The sequence below is a fragment of the Varroa destructor genome, unplaced genomic scaffold (genome assembly GCF_002443255.2).
Source record: "Varroa destructor unplaced genomic scaffold, Vdes_3.0 BEIS01000003.1, whole genome shotgun sequence".
Lineage (NCBI taxonomy): Eukaryota > Metazoa > Arthropoda > Arachnida > Mesostigmata > Varroidae > Varroa > Varroa destructor.
This window is the reverse complement of record NW_019211456.1, coordinates 35,588,103-35,603,091: the sequence shown is the minus strand read 5'-3', so window position 1 is coordinate 35,603,091 and position 14,989 is coordinate 35,588,103. Positions and strand designations below refer to the sequence as shown.

Sequence of the window (14,989 nt, the reverse complement as noted above, 5' to 3'; positions counted from 1 at the left end):
AACGCAGAGGGCCAGAGGTGCGGCGGCTGTGCCAACGCAGACAACAACTGGGCTTTTCGCTTTGACTGTCACATTAGGTAGGCTATACCCTACGGTAACATAATGTAACAGTCGCGAGGGCGTATCCAATACGCAGTTGTACAAAATGGCGCACGGATTACGAAAGAGAACACTCGACTGTGCACGGCGGAGTTTTCTCTCACTCACCAAAGAAGACATTATACATTGATCGAGCACATAATTTCTTGCCTTTCGCCACTGTTGTCCTAGTACGCTCTGCTCTGACTGAGATAGTTTATCCAGTAACAGAACTCCCTGATCTTTTTCCCTTTAACAAAGCTGTTTTGGTTTTCGTAACCTTGCGCAAAAGAACGCGCAAATCAAACTAACTGTCAAGTGTCGTTGCTTTCTACGATACGTTATTTTTCCAGATAGCGGGAGTCCTTGTTATATGTTTCTTAGCCTTTGGTGGCTCGCAGGGATATTTGTTCTTTAGGTATATGTTGGTGACAAGTATGCGTTTGATCATGAAAAAAAAATAAAAGCCACTACCTCACACCTCAATAAGGACTCAAAGAGTCTTCTGCTGGATCGCTACAGAACGGTAAGAGCAGGACTTAGCGCTACAATAACCGTTTTCAGCAGCGGCGTTGCCGCCCTAAAACTGTCGTCGATTAGTGATAGTAGGTGACGGTGGCTCTGGTTGTTGGGCAAGGTGCAAGTTGTGCTTGGCGAGCTATTTTGTCTGTTTACGTTTCGGACCGCCTGCGCTAAACGCGTTCAAGCAAACATATACTTCCACCATCAGTCTATGACTTTACTTCCATGCCACGTTGAATAGGTAGCAGCACACAGCATCTTGCCTCGCCCTCCTTCTTGCTGGCTGCCCTTCGCTAGCGACAATTCTTTATAGCACCAGCAAGAAGCAGAAGCGTCCACGACAGATGCGTGTGTGAGAATTTGTTGACAGAAACATGCAGCGATGTAGCTAGGACGCGACAGCTGGTCGTCAACGGCCCCTCGATGAACATCAGCATCAGTAGCACAGTAGCGGCTTCGACATCTAAAGTAGCCTACAGCAGCAGAAATTGTAGGCGAACAAATGTTATAGAAGGCAGAGACGATTTAAACAGCATGAGGGGTGTGGTTTAGCCTGAACGAGGCAAATGCAGACGATCCAAGATGGGTTGGATTTCTGGTCTGTGTAGCCGTACCAGGGGCGTCGATTCTGGTGTGATTCGAAGATGAAGGTCGTCGACGAGAAAACATATCGCATTAGCATGCGAATGTTCATGGTGACGACCAGTACACGAAATTGCTTGGTGGTATTACGTGGGTACAACGAACGCTGAATGATGGAAGAAAATGGTGGATTTAAGGTAGAGCAAACTAACAAGGGAAAACACCTTTGCTATAGGATAAACGGGAAAGAGAAACTCCAACGAAACGAACGTCTACATGGGAAAAATGTAGCTATACATCTATTGTTGAATACGACTGATTAATTTAGGTTGTTCTATTACTTAATTCAGCTTGACCCAACTTGCATGGAAACTTTTTGTACAGGAAACGTTTGAAGTAGAGAAAAACTGATAATTAATAATGCTCACTGGCAGAAGACACAGTGGAAACTACGGAAAACATCTATTTTTATTGATAAATAGTAGTATGCCATATTAACAGATTAACTACAAGTAATGTTGTTTTTCTGCATTCACCAGATAATACAATACATTTAACTGCTACTCTAATGGGATACTAAACCTGTTGCCAGTTTGGAGCCATGTAAGAGATAGCGAGATATTTGTAGATCATAGCTAAGGTCGTGTGATAACTGTGGGCTTGCCATCTTTGTCAGTTTCCATCTGCAACCTGCTATTGCCTAGCCTCCATTTACGTAGAACAATCTTCTTAATAGCTGAAAGAAGCTTAGTAGGAGTTGAAAAAGCAAACAACTCTGCGTTGATAAACACTTGATAGTTATGTTAATAGTTCAATGATCACACCACATCAAATACAGTAGAAAACAAAGCGTACAAATTATTAAAAGATGGAACAGAACGACACAACTACGTATGTTATTGAGGCAACGTTTAGACTCCAGCAAACGTTTGCTCTTGCTCACTAAATAATTTGTATTTTTTCGCGTATTCCTGAGATTAAAGCGCATTCTATCAAGATTAGTTGATATGAAATGGAGGTCGTGGGGGGGGCCACGACACCCGTAGGGAAAGATGTCCTGCTATGCTTTGTCAAAAGAACGATGAGGCTGGACGAAGTGACATAGTCGACAAAATAAATCGAACAGAACAAAAGCCGCTGCTACTTAGAAACAATAGCTTGGGAAAGAGGGTAATGGTCCATGGATAAGGAGCGCCAATAGGAAAGCAATCCGTGTTTTTTAATCTTTTTTTTTTTTCAAGGAGGTGTTGTTGAAAGTGAACGCCATTTCATAGTCCGCAAATGACAGTGAATTATAGGTACCAACTGTTGTAGATAATTAAGGTGTTTGGCCTAGAGTGGTTCGGGGTTTGCTACTGAAAAGACACTGAAGTGCCCACGTGGTTTCGTAGCTGTATAACCTTTATGTGTTATAGATAGCTATAACCCGATTGTAATCTTAATGTAAGTAAAGATGCTAACAAATGACTGATTGTAGCAAATGTAGTACTAATCATCTTCGGATTGTAATCGGCGAACCCCATTGGCAGTTAACGGCAGCGCAACAGTAGTCGCAGCGGCAACAGTAATAGCATTAGTGGGTAGCGAGGGATGACCCAAGTGGGTAAAATGATTCTTAGGAGGCGTGCTAGCAAGTACTGCTATTTTTAGCTGAACTGTACATTTTAGCATTTGTTGCTCTAGTTACTACCATTCTACCTGCTGAAATCCGCCAATTGTGAACAGAGGACAGAAACACACACAGCTCCATACCCCACATAGGCAGCACCCAGTACGGTCAACATCTAGAGCCGAACCTCGGAACCGCTTCGCTGACCAGATGCGACAGCATCATCACCACTCATATTAGACTTAGCTCACCAACCAGCCGACGGCCGGTCAGTCGAAAGTTGCACCTGAACGTTGAAAAAGCGCTTTCCGTGCCTTCAGCGGCAGCGAGGCGGCTGATGCTTTTGGTCTTTTTTTCTGGACAAACATTACCTTTCGACGCTGCTCGATCCCTTGGTATTTCTAGGTGGGTTCGAGAAGCCCATAGCGGGCTAGGGGACTAGTTCGCTTCCATTGGCCGGTGGTAAAAACGACGGGAACGAAGTAGGGGCCAGCTGAAAACTCTATAGGAGGCATGGCGCTTTCCGTATAGGTTTGGATTTTTCGTTGGTTTGGACTCGTTTCTCAGCGCAGAAAGAGTTTCAACACAAGAAACACTAGCAGTACGCACGTCCTTTGTGCTGCCGGGCTTAATAAGCAACAACCGACGTCACTGAGCTGCCGCTGCCAGGTGCTGCTACAGCATTTGTTTGTTTCCGAAGATTCGCTAGCTTCGTAGAACGAACGATGGTGAACTAAAACGCTTCTGCTCCTATTGCTCTGCTACCGGCGCTGGTTGTAGTACTTCTTGAGAAAAGTCAGCACCCCGATTTTCCCATCAACTGCTCCTTGGCTCGAGAGCCACCGTCCCAATGTATGGCCGACGCTTGCTTCTGCCTCTAACCTTCTTACCATTTTTTTTCAAGCTGCACTTTAAGAATCAGCAAAGCAAGCATACACTTTTTCTCCGTCTCAGCTTTTCTTTGCTGCCCTATACGCCACAGCGGATACCCCATTCCACGCTACCGCCACGGCCGCTTCGCCGCTTGTTCCACAAAGACTTCGTTAGCCGCGTCGGAATCGGTTGTATTAAACTTTCTTTGCTGAATTAGTTCCGGCTGCCAGCGCTTCCATGACCGCGGCTGTCGCCTCGTTACCCCTGCCTTTTACCCGTTGCTGTTAGTGGGACGCTCAGTGCTCCACCGGCGGAGATAGCAAGCGCACTTTTTACGACGATATTTTCTTTCGCCAGCTGAAGAGCAGCGTGGGTCTATGGACGTCAGGCAGATGGGCCGCGGGTGAACAAGTCTAAAAATACGGAGGACAAATTTACAAAGGTACAGCACACAGGGTATTGTAGAACCTTGCTTAGGTCATTCCTAGCCATAGCCTTGGTCTCTAGCTATTTTTCGTCCAGAAACAAACGGTACATGTCAGCTCATGTAAAAGCAATGCATGACTTTAATCGTGCGTGCAACGTTTATTGGTGAAATGATTATTCTTATATTTGACGTTACTTAATATATGAGAAGGTAAAGTTGTTCTCATTTTTAAGCTTCTTTGCTATGTTAGTATGTATGGGGGCTTCTACAGACCACGAAAGGCACTCTGGTCAACACAGAACAATCTAGTTCGAAGAGATTGAATTTAGTCAGCCCTCGTTATTCAAATTTGATGGTTAGCCATGCAAGAAATTTTAAGCCACATGAAGCATACGCCATATATGTTGTAAAAAAAAGTCCCCATTAGAGCTTCCGATTAACGGATATCTTATAATTTATAACAACGCATTGTATTATCTTCACGTCTCACGAATACGTGACTTTTTACTACAATAACGTCGGTTTGCTTCATTATATTCGAATCAGCACGCCAATGTTTAAATATTATGTGGGAACAAAAACCAAATCTATGATGAAAAAGCAATAATTTATCCCTTTCTATAACGCCCCTTTCTTCTTTAATTAGTTCTTGCTGCACTTCCACTTTTTTTTAGGACAATTATGTCTCCATTACAAAGAGCACGTTTTTGCTACTAAGAATAATCGGTGACGTTAAGGATGAATGGTGGTGTATATATGTATATATATAGAGGCAAACGAAAACGGTTATATCATTATAAAAATAAATCATATTTAAATGGCTGTCCCGACTATGGTAAGATGGCGCTCGTGGTGGTCGCAGCTGGCGTCACAAATGCGGACCGTCGTGTTGAGAGTAAAAGTAGCGGTACGAAGCAGTCCTTCGTCAGAAACTCCGACTTTCTCACTGAGAGCTTGTTCGGGCGTTTGGAAGAAGATGGAAACAACAGCCAACAGAGTGGCGAAACGACGGCGGTCGTATGTTTGATTTGAATAGCGTCTCTGTGAAGCCTTTTTGATATTAGAAACAAACTCCTCAAACACCTATGAAACGCCAACCTGTGACCATAGGCTCACGGTAAAGCCACTATACTTGTGTGTTCATCGAGCCTCGTCGTTCTTTCGTCGTCGTTGCCATTGTTTTTGTTGTGACGTAACGCAAAGTGCTTTTCTATTGATGGAACTGAAGGCTCAAGAACGCACCGGGGGCATAGTGGAAGGGAACAGCAAAATCGCATATTCCAGCAAAATCGCGTGCGACCGGTATATCCGAGTAACAGATGCAGGAAGGACAAGCTTCAATGCATAGCAGATTTGGCTGGTTTTAGCAAGTTTATCAGCATGTACTAGTTAAGCTGTGCTGTTTCATTTAGCTCCAATATACACAGTGGCTGAAACGAATTTTATATAGCAATGATAATTTTCCTTCCTTGACGTCGCCATAAAAACAATCCGTGTGTGTGCTCGTGGTATTGGTGCACTAAAAATGTTGGTTTCTTGATACCTGTCCGAAAAAGCGCTAACACTATATATATGACGCGTGACGATATTCTGGAGCTGTTCAACTACCTGCAACAATAATCACCGTCGTGAGCATCAGACGCACGGCAGAAACTGGGATAGGGAATAAGCGAAAAATCTAGAATAAAAGAACTGGCGCTTCCACCGTTTCGTTCTCTGCGCCGTCCTCTACGCTCCACAGGGCCTCTAATCATCACTAAACGGTAATGTTATCGATGTGGCTTCACACAAATGAAAGTCGCCATTCATCGTATGCCTAGGACACCGCGTATGTGCGTTCTGTGCGAAATATGCGTGCGTTCATATGCCACTTAAAGGCCCTATAATTAGCTCAGTCGGGACCGAGTTTCCTCCCAGCCACTGCGGTGCGTCGACTCCAACTTTGCCAGTACTGTATACCATTGGACGCGGTACCTCTGTCACTGCTGCGCCTGTGGTGGGACCATTGTGAAAGCAAAAAGGACGTGAGGCAAGGAGGCAGGCAGACGTACAAGAGGGAACTCGTACCCAAACGATGGAAGACGTCGCGGTGTTCGAGCTTGAGTTCCGCCTTCGTCCATCGGCCAGTGACGTTAAATCCATTTGTGAAAGGCTAACTGGCTTCCCGAACTAAAGAGGATTGCTTTCCACTTTTCATGACACATTTCTCCGCCGTCAGCTGCCCCTTTACGCTGCTGCTGGCGGTGCGACGGCACGAGGATGGTGGTTGCTACTGCACCTGGTTCTGGCCCTATGATCCTTCGTGTGCTTTCTTCTATTTTTCTCAACGCAGCGCTAGTCACCCAACTAGGCCTTCTAATTCCCCTTACACGAAGCCTTCTACTGTCCAGATCGCTCGGACGTGCGAAGTCGATGACCCTCGCCGGTCGGAGTGCTCTTGTTTTGCACGCAAAAGCTACTAGCAAAAGCAGAGATATATTACGCGGAGCCTCCGTGGGAGGCTATGGAGAAAGAAATTACACTAAAGCATGCGGATTGTCTTTTCATTTCAAGATATTTGCTTTTCCCTTCACCAACGTCCGACCCCTCGTCGTTACCTCAATCCGTAGCTAACTGCCAGGATAGTCAATTCCATACGGACAAGTCAAGGCATCTGGTGACGGGGGTGTAGCATGATATTTTCGTATGAGAGAAGAGAATTAACGCATTTGCTTTTAAATCATTAATCACCTTTCCGGTAAAGTTTAGAAAAAACGGAAGTGTGTCTATCTATCTGAGTTTCCCAACTGAATTGATACTTTAACAGCAACAACTAGGGTAATGAAATCGTTATAAGTAATCGCATGATAAGGAAAGCTAAAACAGATAATAGAAAAATATTCTTTATTGACAAAATACGGATGAAACGTGTAGCGGATGGGAATGTATGAGTCTTCGTAAATGCCCGTTACACTTACTATTGCACTAATCGGCAGCTCATAGTTGAATATCTATAGATATAGAGCGATGCTGAGCGACATGGGACGCGTGCTAAACGTGGAATAAAACTCAGACAGAAAAACATTAAGTAAACCTGAAATACCATTTGATTTATTTTTTTCTCAAATAAAGATACTGTAAGACATTTTAAGATGGTACTATAACTAATTATCCTGCGTTAGTTTGTCATCGTGATATGATCCTTACATTCGTTAGCAAAAAGCAGCGATATCACCGACCACACTTTTGTACAGCCTGATAGTAGAATCAATGTTTTTTTATATTATTTGTAATAAAACTTGCTGACTGATTCTGTTAATGTAGAGACTAGATCCTACTGTAATCTACTATACAAAGTTACTTGAGTCGTAGTAATGGTGTCTATTCATGAACGCTGGCTTAACTAAGGACCGTTTTTCAACAGTCTCATGAAGCAGTGTCTTAACTTCTCTAAGCATTTAACATTTTGCTTTTAAAAAATATTAACAAAATTTCACACAAAAAGACATCTTCATGTCTGTCCTTTCCATGTTTCACAACTCGAGAATGCCCTAGAAACCGGTTATCTCTAACTGTTCCATAGATGCATAGTTTGCGGGACTTAAGTATAAACTTGCATGATAGTTCGATCATCAGAGAGTTACAGTTATATCAGACGAGCTCGTTTGGGGTCTACATGTTGGTCATTTGAAGCAACCAATGAATCACGGACCAGATATGCTGCTTCTGTAGCGGTAGGAGCGGATGCACGAGGCAATTGAATATGAAATCGAATAATGTGACGTTCATTGATCCGTCCTCCTGTGGAAAATGTTGCACAGTCTGCACTGATGATCAAGGTTTCCGACGTAAGGCATGCGCCATAATAAGATATACAATGGTCTATGTTCTAATCTGAAAGCTAGGGTATACGCCATTAAAAATTCCCAAAAATATAACAAAAAATTGTTCGCTTTCGCATTTGTTTTACCGACTGAGCCACTAATGACCCTCTGAAAAGCTGCTAGATATTTGCGAGCTTTTCGCTCAGGTAACGATTGTTTGATAACAACTGTTTGTTACTTGACCTACCCTAATAAAGCACGGCATGGGATCTATCTTACCTTCAGAAATTCTTGTAGGATGTGCTCCTTCAAGCATACCACTTCAGGATTGGTGCCTTTCTGCAAATGCCAAATATTGTCAAACAGCTTCGGATTGAAGGCAACTTTAGATAACCACTAAGTAATATTGTCCATCCAAATATAATAGATCATACTTCAAAACGCATAGAGAAAGCAAATATACTGTATGATTTTACTGTACATGATACCGATTGTCATTTAGACTCATATCAGGCATAAGCTAACAGTTAGAGCAATTAGTTTTCGAACCTAAATTATAAACAAACGTTAAGGTACGTAACGAAACGTACGTTGCTGGAGAGTTTCCCGGTGGGTACGCACGTGTCGAAAGTGAGACAGAATTTTTCTATTATCTGTGCAAATATATTAATATTAGATTAATAATAGTATTATAGAGAAGTTCCATACGTTTGTCACTAGTGTTCATCGAAACATTGCTGTTAGCTTATTGTAGATTTAAGCAAATCAGATCAATGTATTTGATTGGTTAGTATAACGATTACTTGTAAACATGACTTTTTTTTATACCACTACGAAACTCTGTGTTATATTGCAGTGAAGGTATCGTAACGCTTATATGGGTAAACCTTTTGGACGGCCCTGATTGAGGCACCGAAGTCTATAATCCGATTCACTGTACACAGCACGACATGTGACATTGGCTTCAGCACAGCCATCATCCGACCGTGGTCTGCAGATATACAAACAAAACATAACATCATTACACGGAAATACTGCATGATACAGTAAACATACACTGTCCGAGACAATATGTGTATGTTCAATTCAATTTATATTGACACTAGCTAAAAAACAGGAGAAAGTTTTACGTGAAACACAAATCTACTAATAACGTTTGTACATAACATAGTTTGCGTCACATGTTCTATTAAAGATCTGGTTAACTCGTTCTTCTATCCAGGTTTGGGCTGTTAGATAGTAAGCGAGATTTAAGAAGGCCGTTTTGGTGTCGAATCGGTAATTTTCGATTCGGCATTAAAAACCTTTTTCTGCTTTCGCGTTTTACTGAATAGGACATCAGGTCCGTGAGCCTGGTGTGTAACCTATCCAATTCTGTTATGTGTTACACATTCACATGTGCACAAACTCATATATGTGGGTTAGTTTTGAAAAGGTTTACTGACTTGGCACCGGCCCACATACTCCGATTTCTTCCTCATTTTCGCTGTTTTCTTGCGCAGCTGATGTATATCCTGTGACGTATCCGATTTTATATATTGAATGGAAAAGAAATATCATCCAGGTATTAAATCATGTGCTTGTAAAGTTAGGATCAGTGAGGACAAAAAGTCAAGTGATATAGTTAACTTGTAAATATATTCTAGAAATGCGCACCGCGATCATTAATAGTGTTATAACTCCAAGGTAAACGCAGCCCAAATCTGCATATAAGGGGCTGCTTAAGGCCGAATATACTGCAGTGTGCTGGTAGACACTTTGTTATTGTCACGTTGAGCATCTTACTACCGCAATACTAAACTCCTTTAACGCAATATCTCTACGGTTGGTATATAGGGTACGCTTGCCAAACATCGCAAGGCGCTCGATGTACCTGTACGATACACAGCGCATTATGCTGACGGTTCTGGGAAGTGTCTAATGTTAGGGTTGACGAGCCGAGAAGTCGCTTTTGTTCAATAATATTTTTTTATCTCCGTCGACAGTGTTGCGAAGCATCTAACCCTAGGGACATTGTGGGCGACAAAATTTTATTTCAATTCAAGCCGCAGGGCCATTGGGGGACATGTTATAGCGTTCAAAACAAACCACCCTGGCACTATACTGCAGCTAAACCGGTTCTCAAGCTTTCTCAGAGGATTGGTAAGCGTTCTCATACAGCGCTGTGAACACGGATGCACGGGGCCAGCGTCACGTACCGCTTGCAAACTTAGAAAATCACTTTGTTAGGGTGAGAAACCGGACCGCCCTGGCTAAGTGTCGAGCATGAAAAGATTCATGGGGCTTGCATCAGCGAACGAAGCGCTTCATGTCCTCTTGATGATAGCGGGTTTCTGAAACTAGCCATGGGTTGACAGAAAAGCAACGCAATCGCCTCGTTAAATTATTCATGGGCATATAGGGCTTTCTTCGGGTAGCAGGACAGACTCACCCATACCGATCTTGTGCAGCCCATAGTCCTGACTGGCTATTCACCTCCGATGTGTTCTCAACCACGGAAAGTTGCACCACGGAAAGGCAGGTCATAGAGGATGAAGTTCAAACTACGCCAGACAACCGCATCATCGAGCCCTCATCCAGCTCGTGATCATTTTCAGTTGTTCGGCAAAGAAACGACAGCGAAACGGCGTGTTTCTTCGTCGACTATCACAGGCTGAACTTGAGCACGAAGCGGTACGTGTATACCCACTTCGCTGAATCGACAACACTATCGACGCCCTCACCGGTGCTCGCTGCCTTAGCACCCCGGATCTAACCAGCACATGTTTGCAAATCAGCATGCATCCGCACGACAAGGGGAAGACATTCTGCACGCCGAAGAAATTCTACCAGTTCAAATGGATGCCGTTGGGTGTTGCCAACGTACCCGTGATGTTTCAGAGACTGATGGTTAAAATTTTTGAGCTTCTGAATTACCAAATGACTCATTTATCTCGACGAAATCATAGTTTGCCTATCTGATGAACATCCACGTGATCCACTTGCGAAAAGTGCTGGGGCGACAGATTCCGCCAGTTTACGGGTGACACAGGCAAATGCTAACTCAGGTAGAAAGGGCGCGCGAAAAGGTCGTCGATTGCGCTAGCCGCTGTTTGGCTGACGCCGAGGCTAAATGTCACTCTTCCGTGACCGAGCACATCGCGCGGTTGAAAAATTCCGGCCATATTTGTATGGGTTAACCGACAGCACTAATTATTTAGTATTAGATTAGTGGCACTAATGCACCTAAAGGAGAAGACGAGCCTTTGCTGAAGGTTAATAGAACGGGCTTTGAGTCTATAGGAGTAAGGCTTCGAAGTTGTCCACAAAGGAGATTCCACTAAAGCTAACGCGAATGCCTTGTTGCACTTGACCGTGTCGTTGGCACAAAGCAGTGGCCTAAAATTGAACAAGGTTCGAGGGTCGCAGAGGGAAGGCTTTCGTTCGGCTAAAATAATTAGAAAATTAGAAGGTGGATTTCGCGCCCAGTCTATGTGCTCAAAGGTGACCTGGCCTATTGTATTAAGGGAAAGAAAAGGTTACTCCGCGTTCAATTTTTTTTAAATGGAAGAAGCTATCAGCTTACGTCACACGGACAAAAGGAGAATGATGGCGTATATCGGTGGACGGAAGAGGTTGCAACGCGTTAATGAGTGTTTTTCTTTATTAGGACCGAGTTTATAAAATAGGTACTGGTCCGGTGTAAAGTTTGACAGCGGCGTAACCGAGACCTAGAGCGACGCGAAGCTCTACACCCAGTGCCACTCTCAAACGCCCCTTCCAGAAGGTGGGTTAGATTGTGTAGGCTCCCTAAAGGTCCAAGGCGATGAGGCTTTCTAAATTTTGTTGTTCATCGATTATTGCACCCGTTCTGTAAGGCTTGTGCCGGCCTGGAGAGCGACGGTGGATGTGGAGATCTGGGCTTTGGACTCTGTGCATTACCTTTTCGGAGGCTTCAGCGCCGTCATTACGGACAACGCAACCTGCCGCAAATCGCGGCGAGTTATTCAGAGGAACTACAACGGACGCATCAAAACGGCTGCCGAACACTTATGGTGCCGCAGCCTAACCGAATGTGTGATTCAAACAATGACGCAAAGGTTAGGTAACGAATGGGCATGGCTCTAACGTTTTGTAATGTCTTCCGCCTAGAACCAAATCAGCAGAATTTGTTTTTATCATTCTTATGCTTGGTTTCATAATTTACGTATCGTTCTTTTGCTTTCGCCCACTTCATGAAGCTAACACTTCAGCAGATTCGTGACTACGACAAGAATGTCCTACTAAGGACATACTTTTATGTAAGAAATATCTTAGTAAAGGTAGTTTGTACGGATGTCCGGATTCAAGCACGTGATTTATGAAAAAACCCACTGTAGAATTAATTTCCTTTGCTGATACCGCCCCCGCTGAACCTTGGGTGTATGGACTTCGACGCTCTCTGCAATTGATTATGTCTCCAGTTGCGGGTTCCTTTGGATGGAAGAGGATGTTCCAGTACTCATGCTTGGCCCATCAGGCTTCGAACTTCCGCAACTTTCACACCTAAACACCACCTTCCTAATTTAAAAATGAATAGCCACACTAGAAACGCTTCAGTTTTTACTGTGCAGTTTTTCGAATGCCTGCATGACCACTCACCTTCTCGGAGTGGCAGAACATCACTCTGGATTCAGTCTGGACTCGCACGATCGGCAACAGTGGATTTAGGTGTATCATCTAATTCGGTACGGAAGTTCGTTCACCAATATCTGCCTCTGCATTAAGTCTGACAATAAGGTCGTTCGGACAAGAGTCTGTCCGTTGCATTCTTCTGACATGATTACCTAAAGACCATCTTCCTCCATGGTGTGCACCATCAGTAGCGTTACACCTAAGTTTTTTTTTGTTCCGGACCACGGAAAGCGTACCAACGCTGGCTGCTGTTAGCACTAGTATCCTCAGCCCGAAAACGGCTCTATACACTACAGCCGGTAAAGAACGTTGATTTACTATGCATGCTGGGTGATCTTGTCGACGATTTAGCTTCAACTATACGTCGGTGCATCCGGTTCTTAAGAGCTGTGGAGTCAAACAGCGACGCGATAATGAGGTAGCTCACGAAGTCATCACACCGATGATTTGATGTTTTCTGGAGATACTTTGAACCTAACTAGAAACCCGATACGTTTCAACATTTCCATTTCCCTCCAATGAACGTGTAAGGGTTTTCATCATCTCTTCGGACCCGCGCATAACGTCCTGATGCATGAGGCGGTGCTCCTGCTTTCTGAGAGGTCGAAACTGCTTGAATAGACTAACTTTGAACTTTTCCTTTGTCACGGGGTTAAAACACAACGAATTCGGATTAGTATCTGACTGGGAATAACAGAAATCCACAAGCAAGCCTAGCAGGCATTTACGTAACTAACCGTAAACGCCTGTCGCTGTCTTCAACGTCCTAATTAATTGTCCAGTCGTTAAGAGTTGGTAAATTATACAACGATGCGACCCTTTTTTCATTATTCCACCACAGCTTTAACCTCGCAGCGAGGCTGGCCACTTCGTACATTCTTGGACGAACGAACTTTCTGTTCCGCTGTTATCACTAATTTTAGTGATAATATAGTGGAACCAAGACGAATTCGATTTATTCGCTCTACAACTCGTCCTTATAGAACAACCGCGACGGAAGTACTTAGAACTCGATTGCTGATACGCTCCGTAACGTCATATATATATATATATATATATACGTATATTAAATTACACAGGTTGTGTAGTATGTGCCATTAGAACTATATATATTTGTAAATATGCACGTATATACATTACTATAAATAGAATGGTATGACATCTGATTAACAGGCAAGGTGTTACAGAACGCCGTTGCGGGGCAAGAGAACTAATCCGTGTTCCTACCTGAGATGAATTTGTAGTATTTAATGAATTATGTTAACAACTAGTGACCTTTTCTTTATGTCTTCTAATGTACGGAAATCATTATTATTTGTTGAATCTTTATTTTTCGTAACGATGTAAATAACAATACTGAATATTTAAAGGTCAGAATCACGGTCTTTGATTGCGTCGAGCTACACGCTTTATAAAAAATACTATTTACATTTTATGATTTTATTAAGCTTTCACCCTAAAGGGTTCCCCTAGTTACAAGCTACGGTCTTCATTGGCTGTTCACTGTTCTTGAATAGTAAAGCTTAGTTTGACCTGAATCCAGATCGAGCCGTTACGAAATTATTGAGAGTTTCTAGTTATATACCTATTTTTGCATTCAAACGTATGTAACTCCTTAGGTTTTTACTGTTTTCCTCTTTTGCAAGACGGCTCCCTATGAAATATGCAATTCAAATTTTATATACGTTCTCTCTGACGTAAAAGGCCTTCATAACTAACTTCCATTAATTATCGCGACAATCGAGATGAACCCGGCGTCTGAGCTCCTATGAATTTGCTTTAAGGACCACACGTCCTAAAAGTTTCTTATGTTTCATGCTCAATGGTCGTAGTGCTTTTCGGATAAGGCGAATATGCGTATGCTAACTGTAGCCCGGAATTTTATAACTTATCGTTCTTATGCAGCTGGCGAACACATCTACCTAATTTTAAGTTAATCGCTACGTTAGTAAAGATCACGCTATAATTCTTTACTGTATTAGACGTTATAGTAATCTTGCGTTAAACGTACGTCAAAGGTGTTTGTTGAAAAGCCGTAACTATTTCCAGCGGTGTAGTAGGGACTATTAGAACATAATGCTAGAAACCAATATTGAAATATGCCTACAGCTTAAGCTAAAACTTACCAAATATGTATGCTAGCCGCTTCATCCTGAACATCTTCATCCGACAGGGCGCAGCGTACAATTGAGTTGCCGTCGATCGTAAAAAACTTAACGACCTTATCAAGGTTAATAAATAGACCCAGCAGCAGGTGTGTTTAAGTTGATGGTAGGAGTGTGGCCAGCAAGGCACATATAGCAAACGAAAGAAAACCATGGGGAAAGTAAAGACACTTGTGGTCACAGCTGGCCCTCATACGACTGGGGCAGGGGAAGTGGCGTGACCAAAGAAAATCACTAAGTTCGCTGCTGCTGACTTCCGCAAGATTGTTTTCTATCG

General features: G+C 43.2%; 1 protein-coding gene across 5 annotated transcripts; it reads right to left on the bottom strand.

Annotated features, from left to right (window-relative positions):
• Positions 1-6,957: 6,957 nt before the first annotated feature.
• LOC111247238 (uncharacterized) lies at positions 6,958-14,772 on the bottom strand. Of its 5 annotated transcripts, none has more exons than XM_086984523.1 (6): positions 14,674-14,739; positions 9,340-9,408; positions 8,782-8,885; positions 8,485-8,547; positions 8,174-8,233; positions 6,958-7,871 (listed from the first exon to the last, which is right to left on the bottom strand). In XM_086984523.1, exons 1-6 carry the CDS (start codon positions 14,711-14,713, stop codon positions 7,743-7,745), a joined length of 465 nt encoding a protein of 154 aa, XP_086840649.1. In that variant the 5' UTR covers positions 14,714-14,739; the 3' UTR covers positions 6,958-7,742. The 5 variants fall into 5 exon arrangements, with proteins under 5 accessions (XP_086840649.1, XP_086840651.1, XP_086840653.1 ...); XM_086984525.1 differs by having other exon boundaries at positions 6,958-7,164; XM_086984527.1 differs by having other exon boundaries at positions 6,958-7,121.
• Between the last annotated feature and the right edge of the window lie 217 nt (positions 14,773-14,989).

Bases quoted from the DNA above. Each gene is read 5' to 3' on its own strand.
- LOC111247238 (XM_086984523.1), bottom strand. From the start codon at position 14,713: ATGAAGATGTTCAGGATGAAGCGGCTAGCATACATATTTG. The intron at 8,234-8,484 runs GTACGTTTCGTT...TGGCATTTGCAG, and splicing joins CCGGGAAACTCTCCAGCAAC to AAAGGCACCAATCCTGAAGT. The intron at 7,872-8,173 runs GTAAGATAGATC...CATTTTCCACAG, and splicing joins TCCTACAAGAATTTCTGAAG to GAGGACGGATCAATGAACGT.